The sequence below is a fragment of the Schistosoma haematobium genome, chromosome 1, assembly GCF_000699445.3.
Source record: "Schistosoma haematobium chromosome 1, whole genome shotgun sequence".
NCBI lineage: Eukaryota > Metazoa > Platyhelminthes > Trematoda > Strigeidida > Schistosomatidae > Schistosoma > Schistosoma haematobium.
The window spans coordinates 12530339-12555993 of NC_067196.1; the positions used below are offsets into that span (position 1 = coordinate 12530339).

The window sequence follows — 25655 nt, forward strand, 5'->3', positions numbered from 1 at the left end:
CCAATTTAACGACACCATATATCGCCAAGTCGATGGCGTAGCAATGGGTGGTCCACTAGGTCCAATTATGGCAGATATTTTTATGGGGTATCTTGAAAACACGATACTTAAACAGGCAATTAGTGAAACAACGGAATACTCCAGATATGTGGACGACACATTTATTATCTGTAATAATAAACAACATGCAATCCGCCTGCTCAAACTCTTCAATAACGCTCATAATAACATACATTTTACCATGGAGTACAAACAGAACGATATGTTCCACTTTCTTGATGTTGCCATAAAACGCAGGGGAGACGAGACAGTCCAACGTTCAATTCATAGAAAAAGTAATTGGAATGGCCTCTACCTGAATTTCAATAGTTTTTGTCCAATTAGTTACAAGAAGGCGTTGGTTAAAACACTTTTACAGGGCACAAAAGATATGCACCACCGACAAACTGGAAGAAGAATTAATGAACGTAGGAAAATGTCTAAAAGATAACTTTTATCCACAAAAGTTTATTGACAAATATAAAAGGCCCAAAGAAAAGAAGACGGAAATAACTATGGTGAATAAAAAGCCAGTATATATAAATCTTAACTTTAAAGGTGATGACGTCGCACAAATTATCAACAAGAGACTGAATACAGCGCTAGCCAGAACTTATCCGGCTGCTAAACTTTTAATTCTCTATAAAACAACATGTTCAATAACCCAATCAAAGATCGACAAGCAACCCTTTCATGTTACCGCCAACTGTATTTATAAACTTACGTGTACCTGCCAAAGCAGCTACATCGGCCGAACTGAAAGAAGAGCATATCTTAGATTCTTTGAACATGTTCCAAAAAGTCTTAGAACAAGGGAAAGAAAGACTCTGAACAGTGCAATCACCAAACATCTCTTTGATACAGGACATCAAGTAGATACCTTACAATCCTTTAGGGTGATAAGTAAGCAGCCAAACTCCAGTCTTCTGAAGTTTGCTGAAGCCATTGCCATCAGGCGTCAAAAACCTGACCTATGTATTCAAAACCAGACGGTGGTTAATCTTTCCTTGCCCTGGTGACAAATATTCCTTCACTGAACCTTAAAATTTTTTTCTTTTTTCTGTTGCATTTATTACATCATTGATTCTATTTTATTTTTTCAACTATCTTTCAAATTAATAATCCTTCAACTGAACTCTAATCACTATATTCCTATCAATGTTTATTCATTGTGTAGTCAATTGTTTCTAACCCATTTTTGAACTGTTGTCACAATTAATGTTGTAGAATATTCTTTCACATTAGGTATATATTTACAATATTCAGTAAGCAATTTAAATCCATTATGCAGTTATGATTTTTAAATATCACAGGTTGTAAGCAGCTGATGATAACCTACGAAATAAAATGAATTCATGCTATTCTGCTAGAATCTTTGTTCTTGATCTTTTCATTATTCATAGCTTTCTTTCCCTATTACGTGACTGTACTCCTTTTAGTGATTAAAATGATTATGTATTTTCTGAAAGGGTGATAACGCAACATCAAAATTCATTAATAACGTGACAATACGAGAGTACGTATTGAATTTAATGCCCTTTTTGTAAATGCTAATTTTTTTTTTAATGTTCCAGGGAAGAAGGTGTTCACCCTTATGCTCCTGTGCTACCATTTTCCGATCAAGCTATGATTACATATAATCAGTCAATTATGCGAATTCGAGCTATTCGTACAGCACCTACCGGTTTAGAGTCCACGGGATTAGTATTTGCATACGGATTAGGTAAGTATGAAATATATTCTTAGTAAGTCGGTAGCTTTTTTTGTAAGTGTTCTCCTTCCACTTTTATACTAATTGAAAACGTTTAATTTTGTTTTAGCTATATAATTAAACTGTTGAATTTGTAGAGTGACACTTGATGTGAAGAGTTTGCTTGTAATGAATCAGGTCTAATCTCTTGTGTAAATGAGTTTCGTTAGCATGTCCTTAATCTTATTACTACTAATATAGGTAGGTAGATCGACTGAGATGGCTGTGCCACATATTACGCATGCCCAACTACCACGGCGCGCAATGAGGTTTAGTGTTAAAGGCGAATAAAAGAAAGTTAGTGGCAACCAGGCCAAAACATGGCATCAGTTCATAAAGTCACTAACTTCTGGTCTGAGCCATGTTGGTAGATACAGACTACTAGTTTGGTGTCCGCGCTATTATCTTAGTCATTGGTTGGAGATCCGGATGACATGTATCAGAATCGGTCACAATGATGTAGGTGTATACACTTTTTGTCTGTCCTTAAACTAACAGTGAGATTAAAATTACTTCATACTTTTCTTTCTGCGAACCAGTTCTCTTACTCTGTATCATATCCTTATATGCAATTTTTTACTACCATTGAAGTAACCACTTCTATCAATTTGGTGATCATCTTGCGCTAATGAAGTGCGGCAACGTTGACCGATGTATATATGTACCTGGTCCTACGTTGTAGCTTACTGATTGACTGAATACTAGTAGTGGTACGTTAGTGTGTTTTAAATTAACACAACGTTAACTTGTGTATGTTGGTTGAAAAAATTCAACAGGATACGAATTACATGCAAATTTGCATTCCTCATCCCACCTTACATACATAATCTTTTGAAATTCCGACTGAAACATTGTACAAGATCTTTCTATAAGTTTACCTTAAATCCCACCTATCGTTCAAAACTTAGCCTCACTGTAGACTACTGGCGACCATCGATGATTATTCTTATACAAAATTTGTCTATTTTTTCTTCATTATAACATGACGGTGACGATGATGTTGGGAAACTTCTCAATTTGAACTCCCTTATTCAATATTGTTTTCTTTCTCATATTTCAGATTTGTTTTTCACTCGAATATCACCTTCACAAACATATGATTTACTTAAAGAAGATTTCGATTATACTGCAATAGCTACTGTCACATTAGGAATGATAATTGCTTCCATCGTATCATGTCGTTTAGCCACAAGACGGGCAATTCTTAGAGCTTGGGCTTAATTTCTAGTTCATGTAGATTTATTTGATTTTTTTGTTTTTTCTTTTTGTATGCTTATGAAAAATAGTTTTTTCATCTATGTATGATTTATTTGACCAGTATAATTCTTCTTTACATTTGTAATATTTTGTATACTTTTGTCAATGTTATGTATGTATAAATCAATGTGTTCTCATTCATATGAATTCTGTTCAGTTAATGGTTTTTGTTATATCCAGATCTTGAATTTTCGCTCTACATTGAACAACTTAAGCACTAGAACGCTTGAACCATCTAAGTCGCAAGTTAAAAGACAGAAGACCAGTGGAAAGAAATCTCATTCCAACCACTGTCAAATATGGTACAAAAACACTTGGGTATTCATAGCTTTTAGTAAAATGAAATCATAACAATCATCCAATCCACACAAAGTGGTTTTTAGCATTTGTCTAATGAGGAAGCTACACGTCAAGATTCTGGAATGCTCTTCTAAACGATGATTAGATGGACTGTCTCCGGTTTTTTCGGAACTTGAGTTCACCGGGAGCCGTTTCCACACCTCCCCTCTTTAAAGTGTCTTATGTAAATCTTTCCGCTTGGGTTCACTTGAGACTTCTCAATCACACTCCTCTTGAAGGTTGTACTGTTTCGCCCTTTCGTCACCTATGTCTTCGGCTTTTGTTCTCCTCAGGTCTTTTTTAAATAAGTGAACATGCATTTGAAACGTCATCTTTGTGTAATCGTTAATCTACTATCCCTTTAGATTTAATTGACACGTCTTGTAGAGGTCCCGAAACTTGTGCGAACTAAATACAGTATTTTTTCAACCTGACATTCAATGACACCCGGTTCCCACTTTCTATTACCTTGATAAGTGCCCTTTCGCCCACCTGAAAGCTGCGATTGACCGTCTAATATTCGTTTGTGAGTTTATTCGTCGTCCTGGGTGGCAACATAGTAAAGGTTGTCCGAACTTCCCGGCACTTTCAGATTGGGTGTGACTTTGCAGGACACGAACTAGAACACCTCATCTTCATTTTATCAGAGTCCTTTTTATCGTACCCACAAATCTTTCTACTTGGTCATTCGATTACGGGTGATACGAAGGAGACCGTGATGCGTGATCCCATTTTCACTGCAGAACCGTTTGAAAGAGGATGACTTGAACTGAGTGCCATTGTCATTTATTAAGATCTCTGGAAACACTAAACAAAAACCTTGACAATCTGTTGTGTCCTCTGACGTCACGTTCGGCATATCGTATAATTCCGGCCACTTCGTGAAAGCATCCATAACAGCCAACTAGTTTCTGCCGTGTATTGGATTAACGAAATTAGCGTGTATTTGCCAAGGCCCGTCGGGTTTCGACCATGAGATTCTTTGCGACTTCTAGACAGGACCAACAGCTACGACACTTTTGTTCTATATCAAAGTCCATTGACGGCCAGTATGCGTAACTCCGAGTCAGTGACTTCATCTTACTTATTCCCGGTTCCCACTGTGGAACTGTTTTAGAACTTGCTGTCGAATAATTCTGAGAATAACAATACGGTGGTCAAACATGGTGCACAAATCGACAGTTCCCAGAAAGTCTCGTCGAAGTGAACGCCGCTAGTTAAGTATACAACGGCGAACGGTCCTCAGTGTATTATCCTTTTCACTAGCTTTAATGGCTTCGAACGTGACCGGCAGTCCTATAACTGCGTCTGTCAACACTGTGAACTTCAGCTTCTGCAAGCAGCTCGTTTTGTACAGAAGCCAATTAATCTTGAAAGGGCATACGTCTGTCCGAAATCCGTTGTTGGTGTATACTTTATCTTGAGATCATAGCCCAGCAGTGCAGTTGCTCATCGTTGCAGGCGGTCCAGTGTACACAGGGACACCCTTATGGGAGCATCCGACTATGTTCAGATTATTCGACAGGACTATACGAAGCACTAGAAGCTCACCAGTACTTTTCGCCCTTACCGGAAGACTTATTCGCAAAACTAAATAGGGAGAAGTACTTCGCAAAGCTGGACTTTTCAGATTACAGTATCTGAAGAATGCAAGCATTACACATAAAAAATAGCTCAAGTGCAACAGGATCCTTTTTGTATTAAAGACAGCTTTATGTGATTTCACACCATTTTCATATTTCTTAGTACAGTGGAAATCAGCGGTTTACAAGACATACCAACTGAAGATTTCTTTTGTAAATTGTACCTGTGATACTGAGTAAATTATCGTGATCATTTAACTATTTGGCTCATATGAAAATATGATGCAGGCCGAATGTGTTTTTTTTGCTGCGGATCAAAATATTTTAAAAATGAGTCTTCCCACTATTTCACAGTCGTCAGGCTGTATTTCTGCCACTTCCTCACATCTAAAGTTTGACTTCTCATCTTATGTCCACTAATTAGTAGGTAGACTTATGTGGAAGAGGGGTAGATATGTTTATTACATCTTCATCTCTAAATGACTGAGGACTGTAATGGTTATTGAGGTTCAATAACAGTATTTCGGACTTTGTAGCTATTTCCGATTTATTGCGCAGTACTATCTTGAAGTTGTCTACAACAGAAGTGTGATTATCTGAAGAATTCGTTTACAAAACTTTTTTTGGGAAGATGGCAATATACATCCCCTACTCTTCATTGTTACAAACTGACAGCGATTACACAGTGTTGCCCAGCTTTTATCTGTAACATTTTGAAAACAGCCCTTACAGAGTTTGTGATGAACATATCCTATCTAAAGTAAATGGGTGATACTGATTACTGTATGGGAACACAAACCACCGAAACTGCACCTGGCAACTTTTGTCCTTCGTGTTCGTTGGTACGAGGTGTCACTTATTCTCTATCATAGTATCTCGTGTGTTTGGACTACCTGCTTTAAAGCAATAAACCCTAAAACTAACTCAATGTCTTATTATTATTCCTCCGTAGGTATTTTTCTAAGTTAGTTAAATTTTCTTTGTATTGCTGCACGAAGAACAAGTGTGGGGTAAAGCCCTCTTGGTGTCTACAAACAAACAGAAGACAACTAAGTTTTTATATAACTGCACTTGAAGATATTACGTACGCCAGTTGACGTGTTCTTTGGTCAACATGTCAGTCAGTAACAACGTAGAACTTCGTACGTACGTACATCAGTTCGAGTTGCCACACCACATTAGCACAGAGATGCACTTGTCGATTCAAATCCCGTAGTGGTAGAGGTAATAAGAATATAAGCAGTAATCGGGAAGATTAGGGTTTGGAGATGTTATTTAAAGAGTATAATCCAGTGAAATAAATTTGGAAAGAGGAAAAAAGGGACATGAAGAATTCAGAAGATTAGAATTTGGGAGAACACAGAGAGTGGATGCACCTGCGCCATTGCAAACGATTTTGAGCCATGTCATTCAGGGTCTCTAACCATCGGTTGCTGTCATCTCGCGGTCCCCAACCAGGTAGTCTACACCTACCAACATGACTCAGTCCACTTGTCAGTGACTTTATGGACTTGTGCCATGTTTTGGTTTGGCCGCCCCTAGCTTTCTTCCAACCTACTCCTATACCACTGAACATCGCACGTCGAGGCAGTCGGTCGTTGGGCATACGTAACACATGTCCCAGCCATCTCAACTGATGAAGTTTCACTACGTCATCAATTGATTTGCCATCTTTACCTCGTACCCGTTTCCTAACAACTGTGTTACTTACTCGATGGTCCCAGGATATACGAGCAATGTTTCGAAGACACCTATGATCAAATACTAGTAACCTACGGATATCCTCTACTCTTACCGGCCATGTTTCACTGCCATAAAGTAGGACGGAACGAACTGCTGTGCAGTAAACACGTCCTTTGGTTGATAGACGGATATCTCGCCTACGCCATAAATGACGCAAGTTGGTAAAAGCTAGTCGAGCCTTCTGTATCCGTGCTGAGATTTCGTCACACACTAAACCACAAGGTCTGATGAGACTTCCAAGACAAGTGAAGCGGTCGACACACTCAACTACTTCACTCCCTATCACTAGTTCGGGTGTCGATGTAACCCAATCCTGAAGCAACATTTTGCATTTCGAGGGAGAGAATCGCATCCCGAACATGCTTACATTGTTGCTTAGAGTGGTCAGAAGACTCTGCATTTTGTCAGCGTCTTCACCAAATAAAACTATGTTATCAGCATATTCTAAGTCAACAAGTGAACCTCCCGGTAGAAGTTCAACCACTGGAAATCTAGACGAGGAAAGTGTTATCTCTAAAAGTACGTCAACCACAAAGTTGAACAAGAATGGGGAGAGTGGACAGGCCTGACGAACACCACTTGAGGTGATCAATTCTGATGACAATTCGCCATAAGCTCTCACTCTACCAGTTGTGTTCGAGTAGAGAGCCTTTATCAGGTTAATGTACTTCTTTGGTACTCCTTTCAGTGACAAACACTGCCATAGAACCTCACAATCAACAGAGTCGAATGCCGCCTTAAGGTCGAGAAATACTACCATTGTGGGGCGTCTGAATGTGTGTCTGTGTTCTAGAACCTGACGTAGTGTGAATATCTGATCAACATGAGTGAAATACCATGATTTATTGTGATTAAAAATATAGTGACAAACTGCTTTAATAATATCCACACTTTAAACACAATCGTGGTCGTGAAAGCCAAATTTCTGAAATGACAAGTGCTTTTCGCTCTCCATATTCTCATATATTGACGTAATTATTCATATTCTTACCGAAAACGTCATGCTTACTTGAGCAATGTTAAGGTTACTGATTTCTGCTGATCAACGCATAAAGGTTGTGATCAGATAACTTCTTGATGTAGTCAAAACAGGCAATCATAATTGATAAAGCAAGTAATCTTTGACGGTCAATTAACTTCTTATTTAGATTGTTATTTATCGGAGATTTAAAGATGGGTGAATAATTGCAGATACACATTGAACATTCTAAGACTAGAGCTAATTTCGGGCTTCTGATTATGCATCGTTTTAGTTACTTTGATGTGTGTGATCAGTCTCTTAGAATGAAGATAATAGCCCAGTTGACCTGAATTAATGGTTATAATATGTAGCACTTAGACGGTCCAGATCCTTGTTGTCGTCGACAAAGTCGATGCGTTGTGAGCTTCTACTTTATTTAATTGTTTCTGAGGAAAAGCCAGATGAGGACACTTGTCTAAAACACAGATCACCTAGACCTTTGAATAGTAAAAATAAATAACAAGACGAATTGACAAACATTAGTTATTTTAATGCAGACTGAAGACTAACTGTTTAATAAAAATACCCTGTTACAGAGATATAGTCTATGGGGACGAATAAAAAATGTCTCAGACATTATTTTGTAGACCATGAACCAGATAATCTATGTGTATCAGCATTTTAATATACTGTAAGGAATTGATTGGCTTAAAAAACCGTTTGTAAGGTTAGATAGTAGCAATCGAGTCTTATCTTTAGATGTTAGGAATTACATGTTTTAGCGAACTTATCTTTCATTTTTTCTTGATTGCATTTCAAGATATTCAGCAACCCATAAGAGTTTTCTAATAACTATAAAATTCATACGTATTATGATTACATAATACTTTCGAGTAGGCTTGTTGTGATTCGGCAATTGCCTTATCATAAGAATTTCGAACGACTAGCTTCTTGCTTAGTGAATCATTTATTTTCGCAAGTTTCTCCGAAATAATCCTCATGTCATGCTGTAGACGGTTTTTTTCATCATCTTCCTCAATAATTGCTTTCTGTAACTGATCTCTTTTCTGACACAAATCTTCTATCACTTAACTATATCAAGCATTCAGAAAATTGATATTACGTTTTACAAGTTCAGTGTTGTGTTGCTGAAGAATTTGTGCGTCATGTGCCATTTTCGAAATTGTTGTGCTTTTGGTGCTAGGATCCGTGCTAATGTTTCTCAATATCCAATATCTTTCCCACAAACTGGTATTATGTATTTGAGGATAAGGCGGCGTTCTTGATCCTCAAATTGTCCAGTGGGTGTTGTGAATTCACTAAATGTACTAATCCAAATATTTTCAATATTTATTTGAGGATTGTGTCTGGTGTTAAAGAATATATGTTTACCTAAGTTCAAATGGTTGTGGATTGGATAGAAGAAGCTTTCGTTTAATCGGCTTCCTTGTCTAGTAGCAGTGGATCACCAATACCTCCAGGCAGGAACCTTGGCATATTAACGATGATAGAGGAAAAAGAAATGGGTATATCATGGTGAGATATTATCCTAAGTCCTTAAGTATAGGTCAAGTTTCCTCTTAAAGGGCTCCTGGGGAGTCGCTTTGACTAGCTCAGCAGACAGCAAATTTCAGCATTTGACAACTTTTAAGGAGTGGAAGTTGTGTCTACAGTCCATTCTGCTGTGTTGCGTCTCCAGTTTCTGGGTGTTACCTTTTAGGTTTGTGTTGGAGCTAAACTTAAGTATGTTAAAGTGTTAAAGATATTGTAAGTCATTAGAAGACCACCTATAAGACGCCTATAATTCAATAGGCAAATGTTTAGTGAATGGAGGCGCTCTTAATAAGTCTTGGATTTGAGTCGCCCAACTGATTTCATGTCTCATTGTTGGATACGCTCCAAAGTATCCTTATCCTTTTTGGAGTAAGGCCGGAAATACTAGGTTTCCGAACTCTAGATGGGGACAAATGAGACTATTGAAGATTATGTGGAAAGTTCTCCCGTCGAACTGGACAAAAATACGCTTCAATGTGACCGGTATAATGTTTGCCCGAAAGATATTTTTGTCACAGTTAAAGTAAAACTTCAAACCGTAGGGTACCAGCACTCCTAAACATTTTTCAACGTGGGAGACTTCTGTACAGGAGTCTCCTACGTTGTATCTGTAGTCCGCAACTTGTCTCAGATGGACTACTTTACACTTTAAAGTGTTAAACGTAAATCCATTGCCATCTCCCCAACTTTGAAGCCGAGTCAGATCCTCCAGAAGTGCCAGTATATTCTCATGGTTGAGTATTTCTCCCCCTCTCCAAAGTTGCACATCGTCGGCCAAAAGTAATAAGGCAGACGATACCTATTGTGGAAAATCATTTATACAAATCAAGAAAAGAAGAGGCCCCAATACTGACCGTACTAGGACATTCCATGGCCTGAAAGAAAGTGAAGTTACTGGAACTAGCTGTAATCCTGTTACTTGGTGGCCAATCGATTGGTCATAACAATTATGGTGAAAAAATGTATTGCAGGCATGACCATTAAATGTGAGAACATCATTCACGATTAGGATCTGAAGTTAACCGACCTAGCCAGTCATTCCCACAGAACGTAGAACCTGACATATACATGGATGAGTTTAAGCTGATATATGACATTTATATGGTGATATGCAAGATTAGTAAGATTATCAACAGAATTAGTATTAAAAGAAAAAATAAATGCCAAATAGATGGTTCTAGAAGAAAATATGGACTAGAAGAACAAAAATTTTAAGATCTTAAAAAAAGAAAGACTGAATTCATTCATGCGAATATTACCGATACTGAGTCATTTTACGACAATCCGCGACAGCTGGTTACGATGACAGCACAGACCCCAAATATGCCTGAGTCTGCTAACATGGCTCAGTCCAGCAGTCAGCAACTCCATAGACTGTTGATGCATTTTTGGTCATCCCTTGCCTATGTCTAACTTTCCCTACACCGGCCATCGTGCGTCAAGCTAGATAGTGAATATAGTGAATATAGAAAATAAAGCTCTTTGTAGTAAAAGCCCAGAATTATCAATACTTCGGCTTTTTAAATCCCGTGTAAAGTCAAATTCCCTTGGCACGACAAAATTCTTCATAGTTAACGGAAGCATTGTTAACGACCCGAATACTATATGCGAACAATTCAGCAAGCACTTCTCGCAGTGCTACAAAACTGGAACTGAAAGCCCTACCATTACATTTCCACTGCTAACATCCAGACATCTGTCGAAAATTGATTTCACACCCTCCAACATCAAGCAGGCCATAACTGCCCTGAAAAAGTCTTATGATGGTGGACCTGACGGGATACCTACATCATTTGTGAAATATGGAAGTAAAGAATTTCCACTATTTTGTTTGAAACTTTTCAATCTATCTATGGAATATGGGACCTATCCATCTGTATGGAAAACATCCCTTATCACCCCTAGATTAAAAACAAGACCACGTGGTGATATTATTAACTATAAGCTAATTAATTTGACATCCGTGCTCTCAAGAACCATGGAAAAAATCATCCACAAACCGCTATTATCATTTTTACTTCCGGCTAGTCTGATCAGCCCATCCCAACACGGGTTTATAACTAAACGCTCATGTTTCACATCGCACCTGGAGTTTCTTGATCAAATTACCGAGAAAAGAGATGTTGGTCAGTCAGTGATAATTCTTTACTTCAATTTTAGTAAGGCTTTCGACAGTGTCTTACACAAACTTCTTCTTTTAAAACTCTCTTCATTTGGCATACAGAATCCCCTTTTATCTTGGCTCAAATCTTTTTTAGAAGAACGTAGCCAAATCGTTCGCTTTGGATCTTGCTACTCTCAACCTGTGAATGTAACCAGTGGGGTTATACAAGGAAGTGTGGTTGGTCCATTACTCTTTCTCTTTTTTATCAATGATGTGTGTTCCCTCTTTCAGTATGTTAAGCCTTTTCTTTTTGCTGATGACCTGAAAGTAGTTTATTCATTCTCTTCTCTCACGAAAGAAAGCTATATTTTGGCGGTAATCCAAGAGGAAATAAACAAGTTGTACGAATGGACTATTTCGTGGAATTTGCCACTTAACGTTGACAAAAGTGGATTTATTCACATTGGTCGCTGTCTTAACCTAAATCTGACTGTACAGACACATACACTCACACCTCTTAACACTGTTTGTGACCTGGGTTTAAGATATAGCAACAGTCTGAACTTTTCTGAACACATCATATCTCAAGTATCCAAAGCTAGAAAGCTGATCGGATTGATGATGATAAACTTCAATAATATCGAATCGAGACTGTTATTACACAGAAAATGTGTCTTACCCATTCTTGAATATAGTATTTTAGTTTACAGTAATTGTAGACATAATGACCTGATTAGAATTGAAGGTGTTCGAAGAAAGTTCACCAAAGTTGTTCTGCGGTATTCCGATAACAAAGACTATCACCAAAGATGTCAACAACTCAACTTAGAACCTCTTTGGATCAGACGTATCAAATTAAATCTTGTCTTTATCTACCGGCTTATTAACGGTATTTCCTACTCTCCGGTATCCACCCCTTCATGCCTTATGATATCATCCCACAATCTACGCAATAAGGAGAATATTCTAGCGATTCCAAGAACCTACACAAACTTACGTCAGAATTTTTTCCTTATTCGCTACTCAACCATGTGGAACAGACTCCCAGTGAACCTCCGTTGCAGTGAAACTACAACCCGGTTCAAAAGTCTCCTTGACGATTTTCTTTCCGAAAGTGGATTATGTCACCTATTGAATATCAATGTATTCAACAATGATTTATACAAACAAGGTCCGTCATCCATTTAATTGCTTGAAAAGCAAAATAAAACCTTCAAATCTTTCCACATCTATTTTATTTTATTTCTACTTATCTTAATATATGATATCTGCTTATGTTCGTGTTTATCATTATTTCCGTTATTAATATCATTATTAGTTCCCTGACACATTAGATATTCTTTTTGTATCTTCTTATCCTTCTAAACATATTTAACTCCAGATTGTCCTTTAAAATCAATTTTGACTTTCATAGCATCAATCTTAATTATTATTGCACAAATATTTATACTAATATTTGGTTTCACTCTGTATACTATTACATAAATCTAAATGTATTCATCCAAGTGCATTGAAGGATTTTTATTTTATTTTTCTAAATTGTTGGTTTCCTTCTGAGGTTGATACTCATTACGCAATTATTATTCTTATCATGGATCAAAACTTTTCACTAGGTGTTCACTTCTTTTCACTCCGTTCTTTCCCTCTAAATAAATATTCTTAAGATTACGAAGTTTGTAATTAAGACAATAACTTGTGTTACACTTAAATTAAATTCTCAGACCCGTTTTATCTTCACTATGCATATATGACTCATACATATTGATATTTTATTACCCTTTTCATTTAATTGTAACTTTCATAGCATCACTCTAAACTATAACTACACAAACATTTATTCTAGCGTCATATCTCACTGCAATTATAAGTTATTTTTTCTTAATTATTATTTGTTACTAATTTAACGATACACACAGACGTTTATTCTTGTTCTGTGTTCGTAAGCACGCCTATTAGAATGTTTGCGTATTTCACGTCTCCTTTATTTCTATTCCCTTATTTTCTGCATTTCCTCCTTTAGACTCGATTCAATATTGTCAATTACACACACTCGATTTATTATTATTAATATTCTACTATTATTGCTCAAAAAATTTTTTTAATGCAAGTAGAATGTTGACATTATTGAAAATTGTGTATTATTGCATTTTTTTGAAGAAACCCGAAATGGTTTCTTCACAACACTTATGTATCCATAAGATGTTTGTGAATGATAATAATAATAATAATAGTGGTCGAAGATAGATAAAACATGTCTAACTACCTCTTTCAAATGAGTTTCAGTACTTTAACTGGATACGGTAGGTCTACTTGAGCCAAAGAGAGATAGTGTGACTACCTATCATACCCCAAATCCACAGTCATTTATGTCCTTTTGCAGTGGCCACTTAGTGCTGCTTCTTTGGCTGTGTATGAGATAAAAAGAACCTTATCCCATAAATTGTTTATTTAATCATAAAGAGAACAGAGATACATAGTGTGTGGATACATTGTAACGTGAGCCAATCTCGAGGAATGACAAGGTAGGTTAGGGTCATATCTCACTCTCATTCGTTTCAAAGTTCTTTAGCGATTTGATTCACAGGCGTCGTTATGTATCTGAAATGTGTAAGCCAATACGAATTTCTCGTTTTGGAATACTTAGATCGCACCATTTTAAGTTCATTTTTTCCTAAAAATATGCTAAATATTTCGTGTTTTTTTATTCAGTAGGATATTCATTACTTTCTTGTGAAACGATCCACAATTGTCCGTATCATGATTTACCGATGGTTTATGACCTATTGCCATCTGAAGAAAAAGAAAGTTCGATGCCAGTTCTTCAGTGTTCGTTATCGCAGTATTCAATAGATCATATGAAGACCCAGAATTAAAGAAAAACGACGCTAAACGATGTGGAAAGTATGAGAGTGGGAGCAACGACAGGCAGGTTAGTAGCAGTTAGTCATACAGGAGCCAATCAATAGTTTTCTGTCATTTTGGAGACATTACAACTAGAGTTCAAGACCACGTATGTCCTTAATATCATACTATTATATTTTCGGGCTGTAGCTCACGACAGGAAGTCTTTAATACTTTTCGACTGACAAGTGAACCAAGAGAATATTTTACTGAAATGGTTGGGCTCTACACTTAGATAACTAACGTTCTTGCTATAAATTAAAAAATGTCGCATGTACATGCAGAAATCGATACAAATGTTTTCAATTTCATGGAGGACCAACGATATGCATGTGTAGTTTGCTTGTGTATACGCACATACGATTGTAGTTTTCTCATTAAAAATCGAATTGCATGTTTAGCGGGAAATGGCGGTGCTTGTGCAACCTTCGAAACAGGTGTATCATAAATCGTTTAACTCCACATAGAGCCCTCCCTAGATTTTTCCTGTCCCAAATCTGAACAAAGGAGAAGAGTTGTATATAGAGTAAGCAACCCTATACCGCGGAAAATCACTTTAGTAAGAACGCTAACTCCTTCCCTGAAGTCGAAGAGTCTTTGTTTAGTGAAGCTATGACGCTTCGTGTCGAAGGCCAAGAGCCTTCAGAAATCACTAGGTAGATGTCTCTTCTGACAATCAGAGCAAGAATTGGTGTGGGTACATAAAATTTACAGGAGACGTGAAGAACTGGCCAAATATCTATAGAACTAGAAATAAAAATAATATATTTGTAACAATCAACCCAGTGCTCAATTTATTCGAAATTATCAAATCAAACCTTGGTAATGATACATATAGAACTAGCAAAGTACAGGTTGGTGGTGACGAGAACAACTGTAGCCCGTTGAACTCAGTCTGAACGGAAAAGGTCAGCTTCATGATACGACACGGGCTGAGAGAAAGGAACGAAAATGGCGAACGACTTGAGAACCTCTGTGCTTTGAAGAAAGTAGTGAAAGAGGACACCATTTTCTATCAGAATCACATACATGAAGCCACATGGATTTCACTGGATCACACTACAGAGAACCGGAGTTATCAGATTTCGAATAATAAAAGGTAAGGGATGTCCCTTGAAGATTCGAGGACAAAGAAAGATGTGGAAATATATTCAGATCTCCACCTGCTGGTGGCCAATATGAAATTGAACTTACCGAAACATTGTACAACTAGAGAAAGTTTAATACAGCCTTCCTTCGAGATAACAACGAACTCAACAAATTCAAGATAGCTCTCAGTAACAGATCCCAACCCTTACAAGATCTACTCAGGGAAGAGGAATTCTTTATGGCAGACAATAGCAGAGCAACTACAAAATCATCGGTTTCAACACATCAGCGGGTTCTGGGCCACAATTAGAACCAGAAAAGAGTGAAAATCACGATTCAGGAAAGGAAGAACATGAAGACATGAATCAACAGCAGTCAAACGATAGCAGAAAAATTTAAACACGTCCAGTACACAGGAGCAGATACTAGATTGATTATAAGTATCATAGGTGATAAGCGTAAATATGTAGAAGACCTGGCAACATAAGCGGAAAAAGCTTCAGGAGAATGAGACGTGGGACAACTATATGATACAATGGAGGTAGCAGGCATTGTGGTGAACCAGAATGCCCAGTCAGAAACAAACAATGACAGTCAACCACTGAGATTCAATAGCGGAGGAACAGATGTATAAAAAACTTCGAAGAGCTTTTGAATAGAATAGCCTCACTAAACCCAACGTAGATCAAGACAGTATTTATAGACCTCTTTAACGTCTAAACCAACTGGTTGGATTCCATGGGGATCTATCATGCGCTAATGACATCTCCAAACAGTAGATCATAGTTGAACAGTCAATAGAATGGGACACATCACAGTGCATCCTCTTTCTTCATAAGAGGAACATTATGGAACCTTTCTCCGCAATATGGCGCACCTAAGACCGTCACCGAATTCCCACGACAAACTACACCCCGAAGTTGTTCAGTGGAGGACTCTCACAGATGCATACAGTGTGAATACCGGCGTCAGAGAAGACTACTTACTGTCACCATTCCTCTTTCTTATGGTCATCGGTTGGATTGGGAGACCTCGACATTCCATGGGCAGCGCAGAATATGATGAACAGCTCGGGTGCAGTCAGACTATTTGCACTTTGCTGACGGCCAATCTTTTCGATACTGAGCATAGCAACAAATGCAGGTCAAGGCAGCCAACGTGGTATGGGCTTCCAGAGCAGTATATCTCAACATTTACGGGAGAAGAAGCACGATCATAAAATACAACACTATGAGCACGGATTCAGTCGCATTTAACGGCGAGACTCCTGGAGAGGTGGGACTTGATGCAGTTGCAAGTCAGGTGCGATAATTTGGCTGTCTTCATCTGATTTACAAATCTGAAATGAGTCAGTTTGTCGATGCTATGAATTGGGAATAGTGCTTTGTCCTCGCGGGGTTTTGAGAGATTATGTTTTATTTGGATTCGGACTCAACACTCGTGATCTTTGCACTCCAACTTTACCATGAAAGATTATTATAAACTAAGGAGATGAATTCTCTTTTCGATCATGTATATTATAAGTAGGCTAACCTCATTCAGGAAATGACAGTTATGAAAAGCCGAATAGGGATTAAACTTAATTGAATTTTTCCAGGTATTGATTTACTAAGACAAATATCAAGATGGAAGGAAATGTGAAGAAAGTTAAACGTGACAACTCTAAATATTACTCATTACAAATGCTAATATAACTCAAAGTGGTAAATGCCTGATGGCATTTGATGAAATAATAAGTGTACAAACATATACACTAGCACACAAAAGACGTATAATCGTAGAATCACAGCATTAATATGAGAGGTACATAGGTATCAATAAAAAGCTTGGACTTCGTGATTTAGCATTAGTCGAGCATTAAGCATATTTTGTGATATCACATTGATTGGAAATCTGTGTTTATGACGTTTTGTGAATTAATGTAAATGACCTCTTCGATGCACTTGAATAGATGACCAAAATAAAACTAACGTAAGTTTAAGTTGTATTTTTAGTATACTCAAAATTATATTCTGACTGGGCATGTAAATATGATGTTGTTTTCAGTCAAGGTGATTCTGTAGGAGGCATAAATTCCTTTACGGTAGCGATTATTATGAATTTATAATCTGCTATATGAGAGATATGAGCCTAAACTCACAACTCCTTGTGACAATAGTACATTAATTATTATTTGACCCAATAGTCACACACTGAGTCAATAAATTCAGTTCAAAACAGGGACAAATAATCTTATGGCGGTAAATAAATCTCCCAAAATAAATAAACCTGTAAGCTTTCGACATTAGATGCTGACTACATTAGCTTCAATTGACTCACTAAGCTGAAGGCGCTAGGTCATGCATCTGCACCAGATCACGGGTGGGAACGCCATGATCAACGACCCCTGCAATCGCTACCCAGGTTAGATCAGACAATCCTCGATATATTGATAGCCTATCAAATATGTCTTCGAACCTCCTCGCTTCTGTCTTTTGATTTCACTTGGTGGGAACACTTCATATTAGAAGGTGTAACTGATTAAAGCGTTGTAAAACTCCGAATACCCGTGGCATCGTCAATCTAAATTTCGAATAGTAAACATTGCAAACTGGAGACAATAATCAGATAGGTCTTCCAAACTTGGTTCTCATATAATATTCTTCTTCTGCATGTAATTTATATCTAGATCACTTAGTACTGACGTTTTTGAAAATATTATTCCGATATTCAATCAAGGAAACATAAAGTTCCAAATTATTTGGATAGTACTGCCATCAGCAGTGAATCAGTGTAAACTAATAAATCACTCGAACAAACATCAGAACAATTGCCCACTGATATGCCACGCTAGACCTCTGTTTCGGACCCAGGACTTCATTTCACTTTAACAAGACATAATATGAATTTATTCTAATTTATTATACCTCTGTCCGTTCTACTACACAATGTTAAGCAACGTTTGGCGTTAATATTCAAGTGCCTTGCTACTCTTCTGTTTCACTTTTTTTCTTCTTCAGAATCTTGCTCTGAGAGCACAACTATGAAACTTCTGACGTTTGGAACAAACTTGACGTACGCGTCCTCTCAAGGTCATAGTTTACAGCAAGCGCTCTACGATTTCACTTTATAACAACTATAAACTTAATAAGTTGGGAAACATTTTGTGAACCAACAAATGTTGTAATTTATAGATCATGCCTGTAAAAACGGTGTGTACCTGCACATGCAGAAATATATTATTATTATGTGTTGTTCAAAGGAGTTGGTCGTGGTAAGATGCCTACTCTACGACGGAGGAAATTTGTTGTCGCTGTGGACACGCGAAACTTCATAAGTGTTTACTAGCCAGGTAGTTAAGAACGTGTTGATGATGTCACAGGTATTCAGTGTTTGACAACGCTTCTACCAGTAACACCTTCTAATATATTTCGTTCCCACCCAGAGAAATCAAAAGACAGAGTCGAGGAGACCGGAAGAGTATATTTGGCGATGACCAATATATCGGAATTCTCTGATCTAATCTGGCTAGCGAATGAGGTTGATCTTGAGCACAGCGTTACCACACGTGATCTGGTGCGGATGCCTGACCGAGCGCCTTCAGCTAGATGAGTCCACTAAAACATATGGTCAGCATCCAATGTCGAAAACTTAATGCCATTTATTTTGGGGATTTATTTACCGCTACAGATCACTCCCCCCCTAGTGGGGCAGTGACGACCCTAAGACGTGGCCAGCCAGAAGTTTAAACCCAACGAGTTTGTCGTTGGTAAACACTCTTCTGATAGCTTACTAAATTTAGCAGCGTCTGGTCGTCTTTCCTTACTATATGGGACGGAGGTACAACATAGTAAAAAAAGGAAATGTACAATGAAAATTTCGGATCCTCATAAACGTCATCGTTCTTTTCCAGCCGTCCTGGAAAAGAAAAAGAAAATGTAAGTGCATGTCGAAATACACTCGTATGTGCGTAAAAACACAATGTCGGCGGAAAAAATGGAAAATAAACTCATGAACACGTAATAGCATTAAAAAAATTGTTTTTTTTCTTTTGTTTTTTTTAAATAGAAATAAAAATATATAAGCATATTAAAATTGTTTTTTTTTAAAAAATAATATAAAATGTCGAGAAGTGCCTTACGTGCAATAGTCGTTTAAATGTTCTGGAAATCTCACCCTTCTTCCAGAACTCGTTGTTTTAAGTTTATTTTCGGATACTGTCGAAGTATCATCGTGTGTGTTGGTTGTCGGATGAGGTATTGTAAGTGTCGGAGTCGTGTCGTTCGATTGTACCGAAGGAAAATCGACGTGGATAGGATTTCCTTCTAAATACGCTGCTTTTAAGCGATCGATGCTGATGCTATCGTTTGTTCCGTTCTTATCGACTATATAGTACTTAGATTCACGTTGAAGAACTTTGAAGGGTCCTTCGTATGCTGATTCGAATGGTCGTCGATGCGAGTCTCGACGAATGAAAACGTGTGTACTATATCGTAAGCCAGGTTGAACGAAAACATCAGTTGATTGAGGTCGAGTGAAAGCAGGTTTAACTGAACGCATTGCGTTTGTAAGCCTGTTCGTGTAGGAGGTTAGATCCATGTTCATTGAAGAGGATGAAGGATCCACGAATTCTCCTGGAAGTCGAAGTGTCGTTCCATAAACGAGTTGAGACGCAGTGTATCCAATGTCAGCTTTCACTGCATTGCGGATACCTAGTAAGACTAGTGGAAGAGCGTCGGTCCACTGTGAAACGTTTGCTGCTGATAGCGAAGCTTTCAGTTGTCGGTGAAAACGTTCTACCAACCCGTTTGCTTGTGGATGGTAGGCGGTCGTTCGGAAGCGAGTGATTCCTAAAAGTGTGGTCAGACGACGGAAAAGATCAGATTCAAACTGGCGTCCGCGGTCTGTAGTGATGGTTGAAGGGCAGCCGAAGTTTGCTACCCATCGTTCGACGAAGGTGCGAGCCACTGTTTCAGCAGTGATGTCCTTGATAGGTACTGCTTCTGGCCATCGAGTGAGACGGTCTACGCAGGTTAAGAGATAAGAGTATCCATTTGAATCTGGTAAGGGTCCTACCAAATCCAGATGAACATGGTCGAAACGAGCATCGGGAGTTTTAAATGAGCCTAAGGGACATTTATTGTGTCTGATAACCTTAGATTTTTGGCAGCTTACACAGGAGCGCGCCCACTCCCTCACGTCTTTATTCATTCCAGGCCAGCAAAACCTTTCTGCTATAAGCTTGATGGTTGCACGAACACCTGGATGCGAAAGTTTGTGCAATGTGTTGAAGACATTGCGTCGATAATGTTTCGGCACGATTGGGAGATCCCTACCTGTAGATGTGTCACAAAGTAAGGTTTCTTTACCTGTTCCCATCTGTTTGATGCGTAGTTTAAGTGTTGTGGACGATAACTCGTGCTGAAGATCACTGTCTTCTTTTTGAAGCTCGGCGAGTTTAAGAAGGTCGATTCCTTGGAAACTGTTCAAGGAAGTTATACGAGATAAAGCGTCTGCAACTACATTGTTTGCTCCAGAGATGTGTTGAATATCTGAAGTAAACTGCGAAATGTAGTCCAGTTGTCGAGACTCACGAGGAGAGTACTTGTCAGAAGGAGAGCTTAACGAGAAAGTGAGCGGTTTATGGTCCGTGAAAAGAGTGAATTCACGACCTTCGATATAGTGTTGGAAATGCCGTACAGCACAATACATAGCTAGGAGTTCCCTACCGAATGTGCTGTACCTCGATTCGGTGTCTAGCAACCTTCTAGAGAAAAATGCCAAGGTTTGCCAGGAGTTGTTAACCCATTGTTGTAAGACTCCTCCGATTGCTGAGTCGGATGCGTCTACTGCGATGCTAATGGGTGCTCGGGTGTCCTGATGTGCGAGCATTGTTGCTTTAGCGATCAGTTCCTTAACTGTGGAGAATGCTTTTCGTGCGGTGTCGTCCAAATTAATGGATTTCGCATTTCCACGAAGTTGGTCGGTCAGAGGTTTCATAAGTAATGCGCATTTGGGTATGAAACGTCTATAGAAACTTACGAGGCCGTTGAACGTGCGTAATTGCTTGACGGTGGTCGGTTCTGGGTAATCCAGAATGGCCGCCACTTTGGTCCTAAGAGGTCGAATGCCTTGAGCATCGATAGTGTGTCCCAGAAAGTCTAACGAGTCGGTTCCGAATTGGCATTTCTGAACGTTTACAGTAATGCCATGTTTTTGAAGTCGTTCGAAAACAAGATCCGGATGCTTGAGATGTGTTTCTCTGTCCGGACTTGCGATTAGACAGTCATCAACATACGCGTGTACGAAGTTGAGACCTCGAAAAACGTCGTCTATGAATCTTTGGAATGTTTGAGCAGCGTTTTTTAGATCGAAAGGCATTCGCAAAAATTCATAGAGTCCGAAAGGAGTTATGATAGCTGTTTTCGGTATGTCGTCAGTAGCCATAGGGATTTGGTTATACGCTTTAACCAAGTCGATTTTCGAAAAGACAGTTGTACCTTTCAAGGTAGCTGTCAAATCGTGAATGTGAGGCAACGGGTAACGATCGGGAATGGTTTTCGCGTTCAATCGCCGATAGTCACCAGTTGGACGCCAATCGTTGCTGTCCTTTTTAGGGACCATGTGCAACGGAGATGCATATGGGCTACTTGACGGTCGTATGATTCCTAAGTCCATCATGTGATCGAATTCGTTTTTCGCTAACCTTAGCTTTTCAGGAGCTAGTCGTCGTGCTTTAGAGAATACAGGTGGTCCTGTAGTCGTGATGTGATGTGTAACGTTGCTGGTTACACACGGTAGTTTCGGTTGAGTTTGTTGTATCCCAGGGTACTTATCGAGTAGTGGTTGATAGAGTGGGTCTATCATATGTTTAACTGTGACTGGGGATACTCTACAACCAGTAAAAGAAGTTACGCAAACGGACAAATTAGTGTTCCCGTCTACTAGCCTCCGTTTGCGCGTGTCGATGATCAGATTATGGTGTTGTAGAAGATCCATACCAATGATTGGCATAGAGACATCTGCAATAACGAAAATCCAGTGGATGGGTTTGCGTAAACCCACGTTAAGGTAAACGTACCTTTTGCCATACGTAGCGATCGGTTTTCCGTTTGCCGCCTGTAAGTTTAGGGTCGATTCGTGTAGTCGGTCGTTAGGATTTGCTGGGAGAACGCTAACTTCTGCGCCAGTGTCGACGAGGTAGCGAACTCTCGTTGTCACATCTGTGACGAATAACAGACGGCTTTGTTCGCCGGCTACGGTTGCCGTTAACGCGTGCCGGCTTGGAAGTTTCCCGAATTGTTTTTCGAATCAGTCGGTTTCGTGTTGGGAAAATTGCAGGGTTTTCTGCAATTTCTGTAAGCTTTCCATACTGGTTATGATACCAGCACCAGTCGGGGTTATCTGTCTCTCGTGGTCTAGAGACAGATCGCTTACGAGAAATGCTTCTAGGTGGTGTGCGCGATCTCTTACGGTCGGTACGAAGACTAAGATAACGCGTGAGTGTGTGACATAAGTCGGTTATATCATTCTGAGTCGTGTGAGGCCTTTCTTTGACTGAAAATACCTCGGTAGTAGAAGGTTTCGTAATTTCTAGAATGCGGTCGGCAGATGCAGCTAGCTCGTCTAAGCCGTTGTTCTGGAACGAGACCAGAACTGCTTGCACCTGTTGGGGAAGTTTTGACAAGAAGAGTTGTTTGAATAGACCTTCGTCGAAAGTTCTTAGGCCTATAACCTCTCTCATCCGTTGCAACATGTCTGTCGCAGAACCGTGTTGCAGGTCGATGTTATTGAAGAGTTGATCTAACCTTTGTCGATCGGTTAGATCTCCTCGTTTAAGAATCGAGCGTTTTAAGATTTCGTAAGGATCGGAAACATCACTAGTAAACATACTAGGTGTTACGTACCTGTTGAATTCGCGCGGTAGTGCCTTGACTACTGCGAGGAATTGTGCACGTGTGTCGATCACGCCGTGCTCGGAGAAGTCGGCTTCTGCGTAGCAAAACCAGGCTTCGATGTTGTCGGGCCAGAAAGGCATCAGTTGAAACGAGGGTGGGGACAAAGTCTTAAGCTTGAGTACTTTAGGTGTCTGTTCAGTCATGATGAAGTATGAAGTACGATAATGAACGAGGGGAAAATATATATATATCCAAGTAAAAACACGAAAAAAAATCACAATGTTTAAAAAAAGTAAAAAATAAGGCAATGATATATAAAAATCCCAAAAAGGAACAGACTCACAGTTGCAATTAGGTGTACCAGATCACGTCGGGTTCACCAATGATGATGTCACAGGTATTCAGTGTTTGACAACGCTTCTACCAGTAACACCTTCTAATATATTTCGTTCCCACCCAGAGAAATCAAAAGACAGAGTCGAGGAGACCGGAAGAGTATATTTGGCGATGACCAATATATCGGAATTCTCTGATCTAATCTGGCTAGCGATTGCGGTTGATGTTGAGCACGGCGTTACCACACGTGATCTGGTGCGGATGCCTGACCGAGCTCCTTCAGCTAGATGAGTCCACTAAAACATATGGTCAGCATCCAATGTCGAAAACTTAATGCCATTTATTTTGGGGATTTATTTACCGCTACAGTGTGATTAAAATAAGAATTCACTGTTGCAGACAATATGTTAGCTTTCGAATGCATAAAACCTCTGGTGATAATTGGTATAAAATCTTTGTTGTACTTACTTAGATGTGTATAAATATTCCTTATATAGAGATTCTGTAACATCATTTATTTACTTTCCCCTTGTTAAATCCCTAACTTTTGGAACGATGGATTAAATTCCTTATGAACACTGATGTAAATAGTATTTATTTTTTTTAGCCTATTAGAATGCTCTTGCTAAGAAAGTACTCTAATAAAAGAAAATTAGACTGAGTAGCGGTACGATAAATTTTCTTTCATGAACATTGGCTGCTCTGCCTCTCACCCTTTCTTTTACTTGTTCCCTTTTTCAGCCCCCTTGAGATATGGAATGGGTGACTTCATCCTGCACCGTCCTTAAAGCCCCAGATATTCCAAAGGGATATAAGGTTGCGATCTCTAGAAGCTTCCACGTTCATTGGATTTATCCTTGACCATCAGTTGCACGTCGCGACGCAACTTTCATAAAGCGCGCCAACTGTGATACTGACTAAAACCATCTACATTCATATCTTATAAATTATTAACCCAGCTGAGTAATTTACTACAGTGGATATTGTATCATTTGTAACAATTTGATATTGCCTGTAAACTGGGATGCTTAATGTAACAAACTGTTATTTGAGGATAAACTATTATTATTATGTTTAAACACGCATAAATGTATGATTCCTAAAACCGTTTAACTCCCTTTATACTGTCGGCAAAAGTCCAAAATCGTGGACGGACTGGTTCACCCTCCTCCAAAGGTGACGAGTGAATTGCGAAACAACGATTATTAAAAAATTAGAGAACGCAAATTTATATCTCATTTTAGCTCAGTACTGAAATAAAATTAGTGGTGTTAGTTTCTTTCAATAAACTCGTATCTTTCAGTATAGACACTACAAACATAGACGTTTTGCGTAACATGTCAAAACTCCGAGAAACATGCAAAGGCTTCTGATATATATATTAATAAATATTAATAAACGAAAAACCGCTCGGATCTTCCTCTTAATCTTTAGAACAAAAACAAAAGGATATTGCAGGGAGATGTAAATAAGAAGCTCAAAATTCCCTCTCAGAATCGACCAGCTTTAAAAAGGGAGTCTGCTATGTTCAAGTGTGGGAGTTCACCAAATGGTAACCTAAAACTTAAAGATATCTTGGCTCAACAAGCTCCGCGTTCAACCCAGAAGTAATAGAGTGAGTGGTACGGCTGACAGAAGTAATCTCCACTATATTTAAATTGATGGATACCACTCTCCAGTCATTTCGTACTGATGGGTGCTGATAACCAGCTGAAATCAAGACCCATTCGAACAGGCTTCGAGATTATGAGACTTAAAACAAAAGAAATGGGAATCGGTTGTCTCACTTGTGAATAACTATGAACGAAGAACATGAGGGACAGAGACAGACTGGTCGGAAATCACTGTATAGCCATGTTTCGTGATTGCTTTCATAAGGCTACTACAGAAAGGAAGAACAAGGAGAAATATGTGATCCAAATAGAAGCACCTTAAATATGAACGCCACGCGTTTATTCGAAAAAATGAATCGGTCACACTGATCACGAAGTAGAAATAACGCTCATCTGATGGAGGTTACAAAAAAATAGACAATTTCTTTATTCTGTAATGATAGTATGTAAGTAAATGAGTCCCCATAATAAATACGTCTTCAGGTCTTCGTCAGTGATGCTGGCCTCAT

The 25655-nt window shown here is 38.7% G+C and overlaps 3 protein-coding genes across 3 annotated transcripts in view; 1 reads left to right on the plus strand and 2 right to left on the minus strand.

The window, feature by feature from the left end:
- Positions 1 to 5883, plus strand: part of EMC1 (DUF1620 super) — a 43439-nt gene extending 37556 nt beyond the window's left edge. Inside the window, exons 21-22 of the mRNA XM_051210307.1 lie at positions 1614 to 1762; positions 2850 to 5883. Coding sequence (XP_051073157.1) covers positions 1614 to 1762; positions 2850 to 3010 — 310 coding nt within the window. The 3' untranslated portion in view covers positions 3011 to 5883. The remainder of the gene's footprint in view (positions 1 to 1613; positions 1763 to 2849) is intronic.
- On the minus strand, positions 220 to 9006 carry SSNA1_1 (Sjoegren syndrome nuclear autoantigen 1). Its single transcript, XM_051210320.1, has 4 exons — positions 8796 to 9006; positions 8560 to 8759; positions 7721 to 8524; positions 220 to 446 (listed from the first exon to the last, which is right to left on the minus strand). Exons 1-3 carry the CDS (start codon positions 8845 to 8847, stop codon positions 8435 to 8437), a joined length of 342 nt encoding a protein of 113 aa, XP_051073158.1. The 5' UTR covers positions 8848 to 9006; the 3' UTR covers positions 220 to 446; positions 7721 to 8434.
- A 9757-nt stretch (positions 9007 to 18763) lies between these two features.
- TY3BI_9 (Transposon Ty3-I Gag-Pol polyprotein) lies at positions 18764 to 22413 on the minus strand. The gene has a single exon (XM_051210339.1). It carries the CDS (start codon positions 22311 to 22313, stop codon positions 19437 to 19439), a length of 2877 nt encoding a protein of 958 aa, XP_051073159.1. The 5' UTR covers positions 22314 to 22413; the 3' UTR covers positions 18764 to 19436.
- Positions 22414 to 25655: the final 3242 nt, after the last annotated feature.